The sequence below is a fragment of the Nansenia antarctica genome, assembly GCF_963989245.1.
Source record: "Nansenia antarctica genome assembly, chromosome: 3".
Classification (NCBI taxonomy): Eukaryota; Metazoa; Chordata; class Actinopteri; order Argentiniformes; family Microstomatidae; genus Nansenia; species Nansenia antarctica.
The window spans coordinates 38,122,878-38,141,771 of NC_137688.1; the positions used below are offsets into that span (position 1 = coordinate 38,122,878).

The 18,894-nt window shown below is 40.3% G+C and overlaps 1 protein-coding gene across 2 annotated transcripts in view; it reads right to left on the reverse strand.

The window, feature by feature from the left end:
- Nucleotides 1-4,708: 4,708 nt before the first annotated feature.
- pspc1 (paraspeckle component 1) overlaps nucleotides 4,709-18,894 on the reverse strand; it is a 32,626-nt gene continuing 18,440 nt past the window's right edge. Inside the window, exons 7-9 of one of the 2 annotated variants that reach the window (XM_080526523.1) lie at nucleotides 12,404-12,461; nucleotides 10,178-10,323; nucleotides 7,692-8,709 (exon numbers count right to left, since the gene is read on the reverse strand). In XM_080526523.1, coding sequence (XP_080382649.1) covers nucleotides 8,434-8,709; nucleotides 10,178-10,323; nucleotides 12,404-12,461 — 480 coding nt within the window. In that variant the 3' untranslated portion in view covers nucleotides 7,692-8,433. Of the gene's footprint in view, nucleotides 4,933-7,691; nucleotides 8,710-10,177; nucleotides 10,324-12,403; nucleotides 12,462-18,894 lie in introns of those variants that run through there. The other variant, XM_080526524.1, reaches the window with a different exon arrangement.

The window sequence follows — 18,894 nt, forward strand, 5'->3', positions numbered from 1 at the left end:
GGCCATACGTATACTCTCTTAATGTTATGGGAATACTAGACATTACTGAGTCCGTGTGTACATGGATTGGCAAACTCGTTTTCTGATTTAGAAATCTGCAGGTTACAGTATGAAACCATGCTGAGAGAAGAGTTTCTGGGTTTGTGTTCAAGACTGGGTCTGTGTGGTTTCTGTTCTAGACTGGGTCTGTGTTCTGGGTTCTGTTCTAGATTGGGTCTGTGTTCTAGATTGGGTCTGTGTTCTAGATTGGGTCTGTGTTCTAGACTGGGTGGGTGTTCTAGATTGGGTCTGTGTTCTAGATTGGGTCTGTGTTCTAGACTGGGTGGGTGTTCTAGATTGGGTCTGTGTTCTAGATTGGGTCTGTGTTCTGGGTTTCTGCTCTAGACTGGGTCTGTGTTCTTGACTGTATCTGTGTGGGTTCTGTTCTTGACTTGGTTTGTTTAATAGAGATACTCTCACAGGATCTGTTATCATCCTGTTTGGCCCCAGGCAGCGATCACCATGCTGATGTGTGTGTGTGTGTGTGTGTGTGTGTGTGTGTGTGTGTGTGTGTGTGTGTGTGTATTGGAAGGTGTTTGGCATTAGGTGAGGTGCTTGGTTATGAGGCAGAAATAAAGAACTGCTCAGATACTCTTAACCAAGTTATGACAAAACATAACAACCATAAACAAGCAACAAAATAACCTGTGTCAAGAGTGATGAATGTTGATTTCTTTCCTATACTGTGTAGTATTTGTGTCATATTTTCTATGTTTGTATTAATCATCTTATTTATTTCATCTACATTTTATTGTATTGCTTTGTATATATATATTTTTCAGTATGCATTTGCTATTGTTTTCTTGCGACCTCCTTTCGAAATTAGATCATTGAACTCAAAGTGAGTTTGCTTAACTTTTTTTTAATACAATTAGTAATAAAATAATACAAAAGTTGTACCCTCCAGCTCCTCTCATGATTTTGTTGACCTATTTTTATCTGATCTGCCTTTTCCAGAGAAACAATTCTTAGTGCCAATTCGTACAGATGTCCATGCTGCGCTACAAATGTCAGTTGTTAGACCCAATTTTGTGCTTCAGACACACCGGAGACACTTATGTGTACTGATTAGTCAGAGTGAAATCAGAGATTAGATTACTACTTAAAACAAATGTTTGGTCTCGTCACCCTTATCGGCTCTGCTAATCATGTTTGTATGGAACTAACATACAGCTGCTTTCCCCCCAAGCAAAGTCATGTCAGCTGTCCTCTGTTAGACTTAAATAAGACGAGCAATCCAAATATCACACCCATGTGGAACAGGAGTGATGAAGGCATTCACCAAATAGGGCCACAGTTCCACTAACCACAGCTGGTCAAGCATATCTCTGCAAGTGCCCCTGTTTATCATCTTTACACATATTTGTATTATTATTATATTTTATGACTTATTTACTGAAAGGACACATTTGTATCCAGGGCAAGAGCCAGCAACACTGTCCTTGTAATCCTACCAACAAATATTTAGGTGATACTGTACTCTCACTCAACTAGGTCCCCAGATTGAAATCTCCCCTAAATATTCTTTTTGCTACTATTTCATTGGATATGGCAATAAAGCTTGTCATCATGGTAGATCAGCAACAGGTCGTTATTCTGTTAATTTAACACTATTTCCTCATTCATCTAATCCTCACTTCCTTCTCAAAAACAACTGGGGGAGAAGATCTGAGGTTCCTCACCTCAAAACGATCCCTGTCAATGCATCTTGAGAAAGGAGAGACAAAAGGACATGAGATGTTGAGATTGACCCCTGACTTTGATAGGAAGTACAGTAAGTCATATTCATATTGGGGAATGACCAATGTGGAGAAGTACTGTGTCAACTGTCACTGTGGATCCTTATTCATTGATCTATCTTTACACCTCTCTTACACCGACAAACTAGGGGAGAGAGACCAGGGGGGTATTCCATCAACGTCGCTAAAGGACGCTTATTTTTGATCAATCCTGTGAGAAGTCTTGCGAGACTTTTTAAAATAAGCCTGGATTTTCCTTTAGCGACGTTGATGGAATACCCCCCTGGTGAGAGTTCAAATTGCACTTACTCACACTGTGCCTCAAGGCGCTAGCGTTGTGGACTCTTCTTGGGAACTTCGCCTTGACCCCCATTGGGTCAGTTGAAATATCAAATATGCTCCATGACGTTGGTGTTCAGTAGGAATGTGGCCTGTCAAACGTCACACCCCAACTGACCCAAACGAGCACAGTCTGACAACATGAGTTAGCACGGAAAACTACTGTGAGTAAAAGGCTCCCAAAGATCTTTCACATTCATGGCCCAAAAAAGTTCAAACATTTTGAGAATCCCAGCTTGGAGGTAGAGGCTGCTCCTATCCACTGATATAGAGGTTTGTTATAGACAGACAGCTAAACACCTTACCGTCATCAAGAGTCTGGAGACAGGATGTCGATCTGATTTCATGTTTGTTGACTTAGAAAGGGTGAAACTGAGAAAGAAACAATAATCAATGATATGGTTTCAAATCCACACATGGACTTGCCATACATCAGAATGGAAAAATGATCTATTAAAGAAAATCTACATATAGGCCTAGCTACAAAAGCTAAAGCCAATATAGCATTGCAATCAATTATTCTCTGTTACCTAAAATAACCAATAATCCCCAATGTTTTTTTAATATAATGCTACTGTTGTATGGTCTCACATTAAGATGTTTAAAAATGTTTAATCACCATGAAAACCAATAGCTACAAGCTAAACTAGCATCTTCCATCATGACAACAATGCCTACAAATCACAAAACCACACAAAGTTACAAAATATGATTTATTTATTTTACCTTTATGTAACCATCCATGAAATCAGATAGTCAGTGAATTTGTTACATACCAACAATGCAATCAAAGGCATACAACTTTTGAATATTGGTGTAGAGTCTTCTTAGAAAAGAATTAAGTCTCCTGTTGAATTAAGAGAGTAACTGAGAGTATACAAGCAATGACCAGGCGGGGGACTAAAAACATTACATTACAAAGGTAAGCGTTAACATTTAGTAAACAGAACATGGTCAGATATGTCTCTAGTGTGGCCAGGAAGGTTACTCAAGGGTTTAAGGGGGGTTCGGGGTTGGATGTTGGTTATATGACTAAACTAAGCTGTGTGATCGGCATCCCTAACTAGCCAGCAGATGGAGACAATGTGAGAGACAACTGGGATTTTAGAGAAAACTCCCCGCTCCCTAAGCCCCTCAAATTCATAGGCAAGAGGCTTGCAAAATGACATCCATTAAATAAAACTTTATAAAAAAGAATGTTTGGCCTAGATTCCCTTAGTAACGACCTCCCCCAGACTTGCTTCACTGTGTTGCATCTCTGGGGTGAGTCCCTGTCACTAGGGAAGCCCAAGGCAAGCATTTGGCCGCAGAATGTAAATTGCCTATGAATACTTATTTACTAATTATTTCCCCCTGACACTCCTCCTCCATCATGCTGTATAGCTGAATTCTGGATGTTTTGTAACACTGCCCGCTCCCCCAAGGCAGTTATACTGTTTTATACAACAGTTAGTTCCGACCAAGTAATTTGATTGGACAAGAGGAATTCCATGAGTGCTGATATACAGTATAACAGCACTGGGACTTTTAACTATATGTATCACTCCGCCGCACAGAAATTCTACTAAATGACCGTTAATTAGACTACATTGTTTGTGTTCAGGTTACTAGTAGGCAACAGTCCATTTTTGATTATTAAATAAACAAACAAATCATAATCTGTTGTCACTTATTATTGTTAACTAATAAATTGCGCTGTAGAACTGTTGTATAAAAGCAATATCACACTCGAGGTCGTGCTGTTATAATGAATATCACACTCCCTCTCGTGTGATATTGCTTAATTATATAACCTACTGACACCCAGTGGAGGAGGTCCAGATTCACGCTGATGCTAAACATGAGGGTTATTTTCAAGAACAAAAAACACATAAAAGCAAACTGCCAAGATAAAGATTGGGAGTATAAATAATCTTTAGAGGCTTTTCATACAAAACAACATCTCACTGGCATGAGAATCACTGTACATATCACTATCATTGTCATGTTTTTATATCATGTTTCACTATTTGCACTTCTGGTTAGATGCTAAACTGCATTTCGTTGTCTGGCACTTGTACTCTGCAATGACAATAAAGTTCAATCTAATCTAAACTAATCTAATTTAATTTAATTTAATTTAATTTAATCTAATAACCTATAATCTACACATTATTCAATTTTATGAATAAATGAGATATCAGACACATAGTTGGGGGTTTATAATCATATTTATTGAGAGCAAATTAAACACATCACACTGTTAGAAGAAAGGCACGTACTTACCTGTTTGGAATCAGTCTACTTTATACTTGAATGAAATTGATCACAGGAGAGGGGGGGGGGACTCTCTGTCAATGCTACCACAAGGACCGGAGAGTTGTTGGTGGAATATAACCAACGCAGGATGGCTGGGGAGTTATATTGTGTGTGTGTGTGTGTGTGTGTGTGTGTGTGTGTGTGTGTGTGTGTGTGTGTGTGTGTGTGTGAAGTGTGTGTGTGTGTGTGTGTGTGTATGTATGTATTTGCAGTTTTGTTTGTGAAAGCACCCATGTGTAGCTTTAGCTCATTATGTGTGACAGTATGTACAATACTGTGAATTGTTGGTTTTATATCAGCTTTTAATCTATTGATTATTTAAATGTAAGGTATCCTTGAGTACCCAGAAATACCAGTACACTGAACAAACAAAATGTATTACTTTTATCATTACCATGTCTTTATGGCACAATTGTAGTTATCATAGAATGATATAGTGTGTGTGTGTGTGTGTGGGGGGGGGGGGGCATTCACCTGCTCCTCTGTCTCATCTCTGCAGCATGTGGGGAGAGTGGACCTGAGGGAGGAGTGAAAGAGATGATTAAAATCACATAATCACTGATTTCTCTAGCCAGGTCCAGACACAACAATAACAATTAGCACTTCAATATTCGCTGACCTGATTCAGGATATGGGATATGGTGATGGCATTTCCTACCGGGCCTCTTCCAGAGTGCTGACACCTATCTGACCCCTTCCTACCAGTACTCAGCCATAGTGCTGACACCTATCTGAGCCCTTCCTACCAGTACTCAGCCATAGTGCTGACACCTATCTGACCCCTTCCTACCAGTACTCAGCCATAGTGCTGACACCTATCTGACCCCTTCCTACTAGTACTCAGCCAGAGTGCTGATCCATATCTGACTCATTCAGGTCCACTGCAGGAGTACATTGACATGTGGTGTAAGTATGTAGTAGTATGGGCTGGGGGGGTCAATTCTGGACTCAGCCTGTACAGTAAGGGATCCCTGCATGGGCGTGCAGGTTTTCAAACGCAGTCTATCATCAATATGGATGTTAACATACATTTCAAATGGCCAATGATAAGGCTATTACATCTATTCACAGAGAACTGTGTAGACATCTTACACATGCACACACACAAACTCAGAAACTCAGTGCAGCATTCCTCGTGTTCTAGTGATTTGCAAATTTGTATGCACTGCCATTTTTTGTAATTACAAGTAAATGCAGGGGGGGGGGGGGCGGAGGCCGGTAGTAGCTTTGGCCCGGGGTTGGCTCAGCCCACCCAAATGTGCGTCTTGCCCACCCGGTCAAAAGTTACGATTTTCTTTCTTTCTGAATGGTTGATATTCCGGGGGTGTGTTTGAATGTTTAATGTCATATTTGTTTGGTCCATATACTATGTCTATCGATTTAGCGCTGCCCATAGCCACTGCCGGCTACCGCTAGCACCCCCAACACACCGCCCCAGCCCATCAGCCCCTGCCCTTGGTTCTGGTGCCGGGCCTGATGCAGCATGTAATATACCTACCAACCCCACCGTAGTCAATGTCACCTTCTACACCAACGCATGCGTAATGTGAATAGTTTGGAGCCTAACATCAAATTAAGTCAAGTCTATTTCTCTCTGATAAACCAGAGTAAACACAGTACAAAGTGCCTAAAATGATAGGCATCAATGCATCAAAAATATTTACTCTATGCTTCATAGTATGGTAATAATGTTAGGATAAAACATTTAGGGCCGGTTTCACAGACAAGTCTTAAATCTAGTACAGGATTAAATCACACTTGCAATGGAACATCTCCATTGAGGATGTTTTTTAGTCTAGGATTAGTCTTAATCTGAGTCCATGAAATCAGCCCTGAGAATAGTAGTACATGCATACAATTGTAACCTGTTTGAACATTTACCTGATAAACCAAAACACAGTCCTTGTTCATATTTGGAAGCAGAGGACAATCTCCAACTCGAAGACATTCAGGTTTGACAGGACTCAACATAAAACAAGTCCAATGTCTGGAATCAGATTTTAAGTTGCTTGCAGAAACAGACTGGGTGGGCTATATTTTCAGCATCCACAACAGCAACTGGACATATTTCTACAGACTACAGGTACCTGCTCTACTTTATTGTTGTTCTGGTGTGCACTGAGCATGATGGGAAAGATGTCTGCTGCTCCCAGACAGTATTCACTCATTCTATTCATGCACACACGCACGCACACACCTCTCTTGTAGTCTTCAATATCCCATGACATAATTGTCGTATCTTTCTTCAACTATTTCCTCTTGCCACCATCCTTTGGGCAGGAACAAACCCTGTATCCCACTGTTCTAAGGAGATCCCATGTGATATATGCTGTGTTCACACTTCACAGTCAGACCTGCAGTTGCATGAGGTTAGTTAAGACTGGTCTATGGGCTTAGACCAGTCTTATTTGAGCTGTAAGACGAATTTCAGTGAGCCAGTTGCATAAACATTAAGTTAGACTGCCTACCCCCAGACTAAAATTGAGACCCATGTGACCATGCCAACAGCTGACAAGTCATTAAAAAAAATACAGTCTAACCATTACCATTTGCTTTAGATGGAACTTTAGTTATGTAAGGGGACAAACAAAAGACAACATTTTATATATCCATGGAAATATGCTTAGTTTGTGCAACCAGCTAGATAGGGATAGCAGGCAAGCTAGCAAATGTGCCTAAATGGCTAGCATGTTTGCCTTTCAAAATCTGATTTGGAATACAACAGCTAGCCAACCTAATATGTCATATACTTATATTAAAATATCTGCCAGCTCCCATGCTCTATTTTGTTGAAAATGCATAATTACAAAGTGTTCAATTGCTAACACTAATTCACTTATCTGCGGCCATGTCTTTTTCTGTTCTGTCTTACTTTTACTAAGTAAAGGTCAGTAGTACTTCAGTAGGACTTAAGTTGACCAAATGTCACTTTTATGCAACAGGTGAAATTAGACATTAGAAATGTTAGTCTGACTAACAGTTAGACTTAAGTCAAAGTCTAGGGGCCGGTTTCATAGACAGGGCTTAAGCCTAATCCTAGACTAAAAAGCATCTTCAATGGACATCTTTACATTGAAAGTGTGATTTAGTCCAGGACTAGGCTTGAACCTTGTCTGTGAAACCAGCCCTAGGTCTATGTTTATGCAATTGGGAGATAGAGAGAACTACTTTACGAGAGAGAGAGAGAAAGAGAGAAAGATCCATGACAATGACACTAAACTGAGGTTGCTTTGCAGTCACTTTGCAATGACTTGTTTTTCGTTTTACTTAAGCCACATCAATTAACATTCCACTGTAGTGAATCTGTAGTAACAGAAAACTAAAATACACAAGACAGGATAGTGGAAGAAAGAGCCAGAAATGGCAGAGGTGATGTCAACCAACCCTGCTGAGCAAGATTACTATAACCCATGTTAAAAGTACTGTTAACTACTATACACAGAGCTGGCATTTCACATTTTAGCAGGCTTTATTGCAGTTAGCCAACCAACGACTACAGGTAAAAAGAACATTCCGTGGATGGGTTGAGGTAACCGAGGTAACCATTGTAGAGGCATGCAGGTCTTTCACTATTACCCTACGAACTACTCAAAACAACAATCATAGGAGAAAAAGCATTTGCGAAAAGCAACAAATAATATAAGTCACATGAGGTTACAAGTCTAAACGCTATCTACAGTACAGACCCTGCCAACAAAGAGATGTATTGCAGCTGACACAACATTTGACTGCCATAATTGAAGGTTTGCTCTATGACATTGATTAAAGGTTTGGATCATGATTAAAGGTTTGGATCATGCTTAAAACATGTGCTCGATATTCAACACACACTGAAGAAGCTGAGGAAATACATCATACCAAAATAAAAAAATATGACAGAAAAAACAACAATATTGATTTTGAAAAACAGAAGATCGGCTCTTTTACACATGATGGAAGGAAAAGCAAGGCCAAATATTGACCCTTGGGGTACAGCTTTAAAAAGCAAAATTATTGTAGTAGGCCCTATTTCACACATTCAGTATCTGCGACGTTTGTTGTTGGGCCCGTCAAAGTTTCCCCCAACTGGGTTTCCCCTCCCAAAGCCTGGAGGCCCCCCCACAGCAGACATTAGCCCAGATCCTCCCCCCACTCCCTGTTGCTGCTGCTGCTGCTGCTGTTGTTGTTGCTGCTGCTGTTGTTGCTGCTGTTGCTGCTGCTGCTGCTGCTGCTGCTGGGGGGAGTCAACCCCGGGACGGCCTCCCATAGGAGAACCTATCTGATTGGGAGCTCCCTGTGGGAACCTATCGTTACGCTACAGTATGAACGAGGCCGGTAGTAGGGCAGCGGTCAGAGCAGTACATGACATGGCCAGTCCAGATGGAGAGGAGGACGGGATATTCAGGCACAATGTTCATACACAAGTTCATTTTTTCACAGCAAAAAGTGTTCCGAGCGTCGCAGTCAAAGACAAGCAGTAGTTCCGTTCAGAGCAAAAAAGGGGGAGAGAGGAATCAATCCATTAGTATTGGGTGCAGAGCTGACAGAGGCTGTGATAACGCCTGCTTTGCCTAGCCCTTCAGCAGCCTCTCAGACTGATCAGTGTTAAGGGGAGTCAATCTAAAAAGGGAGGATTTCACCCATAAAATCTACATTTGTCAGTGTTTCCTCCCTCCAACTTGGTCTTGAGGGGAGGAAACAACACAACATACATTACATGGCCAAAAGTATGTGGATACCCAAACATCACACCCATATGTGCTTGTTGTACATCTCATTCAAAAATCATGCGCATTAATATGGAGTTGGTCCCCCCCTTTGCTGCTATAACAACCTCCACTCTTCTGGGAAGGCTTTCCACTAGATTTTGGAACATGGTTGTGGGGATTTGCTCCCATTCAGCCACAAGAGCATTGTGAGGTCAGGCACTGATGTTGGGCGAGAAGGCCTGGCTCGCAGTTGGCGTTCCAATTCATCCCAAAGGTGTTCGATGGGCTCTGTGCAGGCCGGTCAAGTTCTTCCACACCAAACTCTCCAAACCATGTTATTATGGACCTCGCTTTGTGCATGGGGGCATTGTCATGCAGAAACAGGAAATGGGCTTCTCCAAACTGTTGCCACAAAGTTGAAAGCATACAATTCTCCAGAATCACATTGCATGCTGTAGCATTAAAATTTCCCTTCACTGGAACTAAGAGGCCTAGCCCAAACCATAAAAAACAGCCCCAGACCATAATTGTGTCCACATACTTTTGGCTATGTAGTGTATGTTGTTCAAGAGTTGTGAAAACATCGCACCAAGTTAGATTTTGGGTTGATTTATTAAGTATCGCTATTGGCCTACATACACTGATAGCAGAAAGACAGATAAGTCAATGGTTTAAAACTTGAAGGAAAAGATGCCAGAAGAGACCAGTGAAAAGAACAGCTCGATGCAACAACTAAAACTCAGTAACTGGTCTCAGAAACACCATTCGTGCAGTCAACCATCGATCTAAGTCAAGGTCATTAACAACACTCCTTAGAATATTAATCAGCTTATACTTAAAATCGATTTAGTTATCGCCTACTTCACTGTTTTCTGGCACCTCCTCACCACTGGTTAAAAAATCATGACCATACCCAGGGAGAACAATCACTCTCTTGGGGATCTAGAGTTTGAATAGGAAACCCTTAATCAATACACTATATTGCAGTTTTCTTTTCAGTACCAAAGGTTTAAAGGGGGACAGGGAGACAAATAAGGGGGACAGTTAGAGCGCACATCTTTGCGCATACATTACCATAGCTCCATTCTCTGGCATCATTGGTGCACCCATGTTTGGAGTTCCCTCTGGGCCCATGGCTCCGCCCCTTCCACTCATGCCCATGCCAATCATTTGAGGGGGCCCCTGGCTACCCCCGGCAACAGAGGCGGGGTTAAACCCATCTACACGTAAAACAATGTGGTATTTGTTTGGTCATACTGGAAGTTACACCCTCTCCCCACGTGCCCTGTGGCAATTGTTTCTGTTGTTGTAGACTCGACAAAGCTAGCTAACGTTGGTTTGTCGGTTAGATAAGACGTAAAAATGTTTAGAACAAATAATAATAATTAACGATGCTATGACTTGAACTTGCTGATTAATTGATGATAAAACTAGATTTAAGAAATGATATATAAAAACCTGAAACGTTATACTTGAGCCAGTCAAAATTGTTCTTTAAGAGGTACTTACTCCATTGCAATTTATCGATTATAGCCAAATATCACCAGGTCACATTCAGAAGGCACAATGTCTGAACATTTTACAAACATAAATAAGCTTTCTTCAGTTAGTGCCTCCTCCATTTGTGCCTGACTACCGCAACCCCGAAAGAAGTCAAACAAAACAACCAAAAACCAACGTTAGAATATAGCTTGATGCATGTTCTAGTAGGACTAATCAAAGATCATTACGAAAAAGAAGCAGTAGTATAGTACCGTTTGCAGTTATTACAGTAGGATCAATGTGGGAAAAGCTATGAGAGGCTCAGATTGTATCATTGAGTTTCAGATCTAAGGCAAACACCAACATCCAAATCTGATTTTTTTATTTTAAAAATGTTTAAAAACCTGGACTGCACATCACCATTGGATTTAGGTAAAGGTTTCTGTGAATCTTAAAACACAAATCCAACCCATTTAAGTTTTATAGTTAGAAAATACAGGTCTTTGACACACCTCAAAACAGGCATAGTTTTCCACAGGTAATTAAAAAACAAAACAAATGTTGTTGCTCAACTACTCTGAAGGAAGGAAAACAGCCCAAGAAAGGAATTGATGAAGAAGTAGACAGAGCTAATGCTTAGGTTTGCCACCACACACAGCTGAAAATAAAGATATTGACTTGAGGATGGACACACACCTGTGACCACACAAATTCACACAATAAATCTACCATTCCATTGAAACGCACGCACACACACTCACTCACTCAGGCATATGACATGTAGATAAACTATAGATAATAGAAACGGCTTACACATTAAGAACATTTCAAGTAATGTCCAATTTTAGTAACTAAACAATCTGGGATTCCTGAACGCTTCTTTGGTAAAACAGCACTTTATTCCTCCTGACAACCCAGCCACAAAACCAAGGAACAAAACGGATATTGGCTGGTCAATACTCTGTACGTGACTAAACAGAACTTAAACTTCTTCTTTACTGTTGAGTGGGTCTAGGTTGTTAAAGAGAATTAAAGTACGGATTTAGATATTAATGATTCGATCTTGCTATACTTGTCTTTGCTGATAGGTTGTATTGCATTCCTATGTTATAGAGGATGTGCTCTTCTGCCAACTAAATGATTATCTCTACAATATAAAAAATACAAAATAGTACAAAATGTTTTAGATTTGGTTTTGTTTGTAGGGTGTTAAATTAACTGCAGACATAACACATGAACAGAGTTGTTTGCTTCAGTACTTTCTATGAAAATGAAAATAACTGAATGTCAGAGTAGTAAATTGTATAGTGTACGAGCAGAAATCCTCAAAGGTTAAACAACATTTATGATTTTCAAACAATACAGCAAAGGTAGACATGCTCAACAGTGGAATCATGTACTCAAGCTTTTCAACTCCAGGCTTAACCTCACCATCAGGTCTCATTCAAAGACCAAGACCCCCCGCCCATGATAACCGTTATGTGCATAGTCTGGGTAATGTGCAGCCCTGGGTTACATTGATACATTGGTGAAAAAGCCACCTGAAGAAGCCTCTCAAAGTCAATCCCATTCAGAGCATAATATTATTTCTGGATTCATATTTTCCCAAGGCCCCTCTACTCCTTTGGTGTCTGCAGATCTGAGGGAACCTCATAAGTGGTACTCAATAGGGTAGTAGCTCCCACTTTCAACAGGTTTAGGGGAACGCCATATTGAGAACACGTATCTGATTCTTCCAGATTTACAAAGACTAAATGGGTAGTGGTTGGTTGTTTGTTTGAGCAAATAGGTGCAGAGTTATTGTCATGACGACCCTACCTCCCATATTCATGCCTCCACGAGGGCCCAGTTCGCCCATTCTCATATCCTGTTCTCTCTGGAAGAAGTGAAAAAGAGGTGGAAACCGATAAACCTTGTGAATAAACCCCCGTATGACGGTTCTTCACACAGCAGCTTCAACAGTCACACTAAACAGCCAGACAGGATCCAACTGTGCCACAAAAGGGGCAGATACAAAAGCTATAATATGTGTGGTACTATATAGTATAGTTGGATTATATTGGATTGGATATACAAAAATATGTGTCAGTAAAGAGTGAATGTAGATGGATCATGGATGTTGTGGATTCTTAACTTGGTCCATATTTGTCTGTATGTGTGTAATGAAGATTTGATAGCTTAGCCTTAGAAGACAAGCCAAACTATAAAATAAGAAATGTGGGCTTGTCCAACACTGAATTGATCCTGTAAATGGTCTCATGAGTTATTCCTAACACAGATACAAGATTATTGATCAATTGATCAAGATTATTGATCAATTGATCAAAAGAAAGAAGCAGTGAAACTCCCAGGTCTCCACCCCACATGAAGGACAAACAAACCTATCATTACAACACAAAATAAATGTAGGCAAATACAAATAAAAAAGTATATCTTATCCGTAAGTACACATATCACCATCTTTTGACCGACCGACGCACACACACATATGAATAAATATCTGTATTCTGTTGCTCATCATGTCCCCACACATTCACAACAACCATCACACAAATACATGGTGCGTTATTCTGAATGAATGAATGAATGGTCTTTATTGTCATTGCTATAGTACAGGTACCAAACAACGAAATTTGGGAGGGGTGGCTCCCCTGGTGCTAGGAAAGAAAAAAAACTAAAAAAACAAGAAGGGAAAGGAGCTGGTTTACATAAATAAAGGCTATGTGCACTATCCACTATACTATACTGTACAGATAAAACGACTAGGGTTGTCATATTGCACATAGTGTTATTGCACATTCATTTAAAGTGTCGCAGTTTGCAGGCTTGAAATGTACACATTTGTGCCTCAGCACTACACCTGATTTTTCAATCCAGCAGCTGCCATCAATCCGTCCAGACTGTCCAGGGCCCAGAACCTAGGTCTTTTCTGTGTTCAGGGCCTGGATGGCCCTGGGGTAGAAGCTGAGCTTCAGTCTGTTTGTCCTTGCGGCCATGGTCCTGTACCGCCTTTTCGAGGGCAACCGGGCAAAGTGTTCGTACCCAGGGTGGGATGGGTCTCTGGAGATCTTGGAGGCCTTCCTGAGGCAGCGTGTGTTGTACAGCTCTTCCAGAGAGGGGAGGGGGGCGCCGGTGATCTTCTGGGCTGTTCTCACGACTCTCTGTAGCGCATTTCTCTCTGCGGCTGTGCAGCTGGAGAACCAGTTGCAGATGCAGTAGGTGAGGATGCTCTCCACTGCGCAGCGGTAGAAGGCCACCAGTATCTCCTGCTTGTTGTGTTCCTTCCTGAGGACTCTCAGGAAGTAGAGCCGCTGTTGTGCCTTCTTGATGATGGCTGCTGTGTTGTTCTTCCAGGACAGGTCATCCTGTATGTGCACCCCCAGGAATCGGAGAGTTGAGACTCTCTCCACGCTCTCTCCGTCGATGAGCAGGGGCTGGACCTCAGATTTTTTCCTCCTGAAGTCCACGATGATTTCCTGGGTCTTTGACTGGTTCAGCAGCAGGTTGTTAACCTTGCACAGCTTGCTCAGCTGCTCTACCTCATCCCTGTACGCCGCCTCGTCCCCCCCCGAGATGCAGCCCACCACGGTGGTGTCGTCTGCAAACGTTTCTGTCCAGAGTCTTATTCAGGAGGACGCCACATTACACAACATCCACTCCAGATAGATGTAGTGTCTAGAACAGGCATGTTCTCTTAAAAGAGAATAGATAAATTATGTCAAATCTAAACATAACATTCGGTTGGAATAGAGAATTATATCAGTTCTAAACAGAACATTTCTGTAGTAGTGTATCAACGCGAGCATCTTAATATTGGTCATACAGTTAAATACAAATATCATCAAACACTTTTCCATTATCACGACCTCTCTGGACAAGCCAGGATCTGTTAGTTCCAGAGATTGTTTGAAACTGTAAAAAGAACCAACCGAAATTCACTTGTTGGGTCTCTCCTTTTCTAACATTCTCTGGTGAGATAATGGAGAAGCAACTACTGAATGTCCTTGTAGAGGAGAAAAATATATTTTTTAAATATACAAATATATCATTCTAACATTAAATGTCTCTTAAATATTTCAAATCATACGGTGTTTTATGCTTAATCAGGAAGTAGATCCAAAAATTGCCAATCTGATGCGAGTGAGTGTCATAAAGGCGTACAGAACAGTCAAGAGGAGATGAGACAAATATGAACAATTTAAGAACGTATGATAAAACGCGACGGGCAGCTCTGATCACAACTGTAGAAAAAGATGTAACTGAAATAATCTTGCTAGCTCGCCAAATTTCCCTCACAGAAACGACGCTTTGCTAAGACTTTAGTCTAGCATATATATGTATACATTTTAAAATGTAAATATATCTAATATATATTTCACGTATTAACAGCTGATGTTCTAAAACTGGATAGCTCAGATCAATAAAACCGCATTCAAAAACAGTTGCATCCCCTCTTGGCTGTTTGTATTGGTATCCATCTTAAGAGTGAGGCTAGAAAATAGATAGCTATAATGTGTAAGTATCATCAGTAACATCTCAGCCTGCATATACAGTACTTACCTGCGATATAATGGAGAGGGTTCCATATTATTGAAAACAGTACAAAATGTTCTTCAGACAAGCACACACACCACACACACACTTTTAACAGGGCAGAGATATGCATACAGAAAATATGATTAGAAATTTAGTGTGAACATAAATACATTACAAATGATATCAGCATGTAGCAAGTTAGCAACGGTAATTAATTATATATTATATCAATATCCCTCACTCAATCTAATGTACATCCAGTTGTTGAACCCACAAAGAACAACTGTGAATCTATTAACTAACTGTTCAAAGGACCAGGGTAATTTGTTTAATGAATGCTCAAAGAGAACACAGATGGTCTGAAAAACTGAATTTAACGGTGTGGAATTTGATAATGTATGCCATTAAGAAGTAACACATACTCATCATGGCACAAAATGTATTTTACAATTACTGACCCCCAGCTATCATCTCTTTCACACATGCATATCAATTATCATTCAAGCACTCAAACATTCAAGAGTAGAAATTATCAAGAGAAGCCTTTCGTGTGAAAGTAAGGAATTCAACATGGTTTAAGGCAATCTAAAAATACCTAAAAAAAAAAGTATGTTGTAGCTACTAATTTTGCTATCATAATTCTTACCAAAACATTGGGCCAGTTCTAACTGCCCTGCAAACACATAGAACCTTGAGAATGGTCATAAGGTGTGTCACTGCAGTTATACAGTCACACTAATTTACTTCTTACAATTAATATTTACACGACGGTTTAACGCCTCTTACAATCTTTAAATGTGAAGTGAAGTGAAACTTTATTTATATAGCGCCTTTCGGATGCAACGGATGCAACTCAAAGCGCTTTGTTCACTCTAGCCAAGTTATCTATGTGTTGAGTACAAAAAGGTAACTATATACAGTATCTAGGAAATGTGAGTCTGACAGTAATGTGGTTATGTTGTGTGTGTGTTGTGTACAATGTGGTAATGGTATGTGTGTGTTGTAATAGGTGTGTGTTGTGTCAGGGAAGTAAGAGTGGGGTAAGGATAAAAGTAACAGTAGAGGGAGCTTTGTATGCAATTCCAGCTGGTCCTCTTTCTCTAGGGCCTCTCAACTCACCAAAGAAACAGGGAAGAAAAGTTGTTATGCATCAATTTAACATCATAACACACATCACATCCACAAGCATGCAGTATGATTAGATGCACTGTGGGTAAATGTATCAGTAAGCTCATAACATTTCCTGAAAATGTGAAATATAGTGACGTAAGTTGAAATTGTTTGAAAGTTAAATACAAACACTACACAACAAATGTACAGTTTTTTTTCATGTGAGAGGTAGTCTAGTTTATTTTTAAGTGAATTGGCTGTATGTATTCACAAAAATAAAATAGAAAAATTAAGGATGATATATCGGCCATCATATCAGTATTCAGCAGATACTGTATTTAATAACGAATATTCTGTACCGGTATTGCATAGAGTTAAATCTTAGCAAATATAGTCAGCCACTCAAGTTGTTCGAGTTAAAACTGAGGAGTGTGTGCTACTTTTCCTTCATCCCATTGAAAATCCCATAGACTTTGTGGAAGGACACCGTTTCAAATTCTGTTGTTGAAATACACTTTAACCCACGTGACCATCATCTCCCCAACTGTCGGTCAATAACGTCACTCTGACAGGAAGGCAGTTTTACAAAATTCATACATCAGTTAGAGGCACATTCCAGAGGCTGCTGTAATATACAACATGCATTCTAACACGGAGAACAAAAAGACAGCTGATCTGTTATAAGTCCCGTCAAGCTGGGAAGATTGTGTCATTTATTGGTCATTGTAATGTAGTTTCCGTGTAACCCTCTCCAAGAAAGAAATCTGACATATTCTACTGCCAAATATCACAAATAGGTAGCTAGATAGGGTTCAGAACTTAAGTAATCTAAGATATTATCTTCCACATTCATGTTATGTGAAATATTCATGTTATGTGAAATAAACTCCTCAAAAAAAGTTCGGAAACGTTATTTCGGTCGATTATTCCACCCCTTTAATAATACCAATTGGTATTGTATTTTATATCGTTTGAAAGCCTGATTAGTCACCTTTACAACGAGGTACAACTTGTAAGGATGCATTCGTGGAATGAGCAACACAGCTAAACGTGTGGGTAGCGGCCCAAAAATATATATTATATATATATATACTGTATATATATATTCTTCTGCTGGTATTCACTCTCGTTTTGAGTTGCTTGGTGGATTGGATGATTGCACTCTCCCACAGTAATAAGGAAAAAACAATACATATTGGCCATTTTTACACTTTATTCATTTTACACTGTCAGGGACCTCAGTAGCGTGTGGAAGATCCATACACAGTCACAACAGCTTGGCACCTCCTCCTCATGCTGATCATTCCTCAACCAGGATGTGTCACAAGTCAGCCAACATGGTTGCGTTGGTCACTCTGGCACATACAGCACGCCCAAGCTGATCTCACAAGTGTTCAATTGGGTTGAGGTCTGGATGCACAGCAGGCCATTCCACCCTCTCCACTCCCAAATTCTGGAGGTGCTCTGTGATGATCCTGGCTCTGTGGGGGCGAGCGTTGTTATCCTGGAGGATGGAGTTAGGTCCCAGATTCTGGAGATATGGGATCACCACTGGCCCCAGAATATCATTCCTGTCAATTAGGTGCCATTCAGGTGCCAGTCACACACCTGTGACTGACATACACCTGCCAGCACTTGAAGCTCAAAACGAGAGTGAATACCAACAGAAGAATATTGCAGGGGATTTTGGCAAAAAAAATTGGGCCGCTACCCACATGTTTAGCTGTGTAACTCATTTCACGAATGCAGGATCCTTACAAGTTGTACCTTGTTGTAAAAGTGACTAATCAGGCTTTCCAACGATATAAAATACAATACCAATTGGTATTATTAAAGGGGAGGAAGAATCGACTGAAATAACGTTTCCAAACTTTTTTGGAGGGGTTTATATTGAAAACACTTGTTCGATTCAGCATGGAGCAGTATCCATTGAAACTTCGGATACAATTTATTTTCTGTAACAGCGGTACATAATGCCATGTATTTCTGTACAGGCATGGCATGCTGTGATGTGCAGTGTGATCCCCACCACTACTTTTTCAGTCCAAGATGAGACAGAATTTCAATAATAATAATAATCAAAAGATTATGAACCTCACTCTCTCTCACACACACACACACACCCACCCACCCACACACACACACGTACGTACAAAATGATGATGATAAAATTATTTTTAAAATCAGTGTACTTCTATTTACACCTGTCCCCCCCCACCCCCAAAGAATATATCCCTATATACAATATTACATTTATTATATATACTATATATACAGTATTTTAAGTAGTAACTTTTGTGTGCAGCTATTTTCCCACAGGCCATAATGCCAGGAACCGGGATGTAGCCTTGTTCGATAGCTGGGGGGTATTCCATCAACGTCGCTAAAGGAAAATAAAGGCTTATTTTTGATGGGTCTCGCAAGACTATCACCACACCACTACCACTACTATTATCACCACTACCACTACCACTACTATTATCACCACTACCACTACTACTTTTGATAATCAACCAAGATGGCTTTTAAGTGCTTATCTTCCTTATTTAGTTATGTCCAGCGATCACTCACCAAGCAAAGAAGGTTCTTTGGCCAGAGACACGGACACAGGAAGAGAAATAAGACATTATTTTAGCACTTGAAATAAGTTATTTGGTAATATG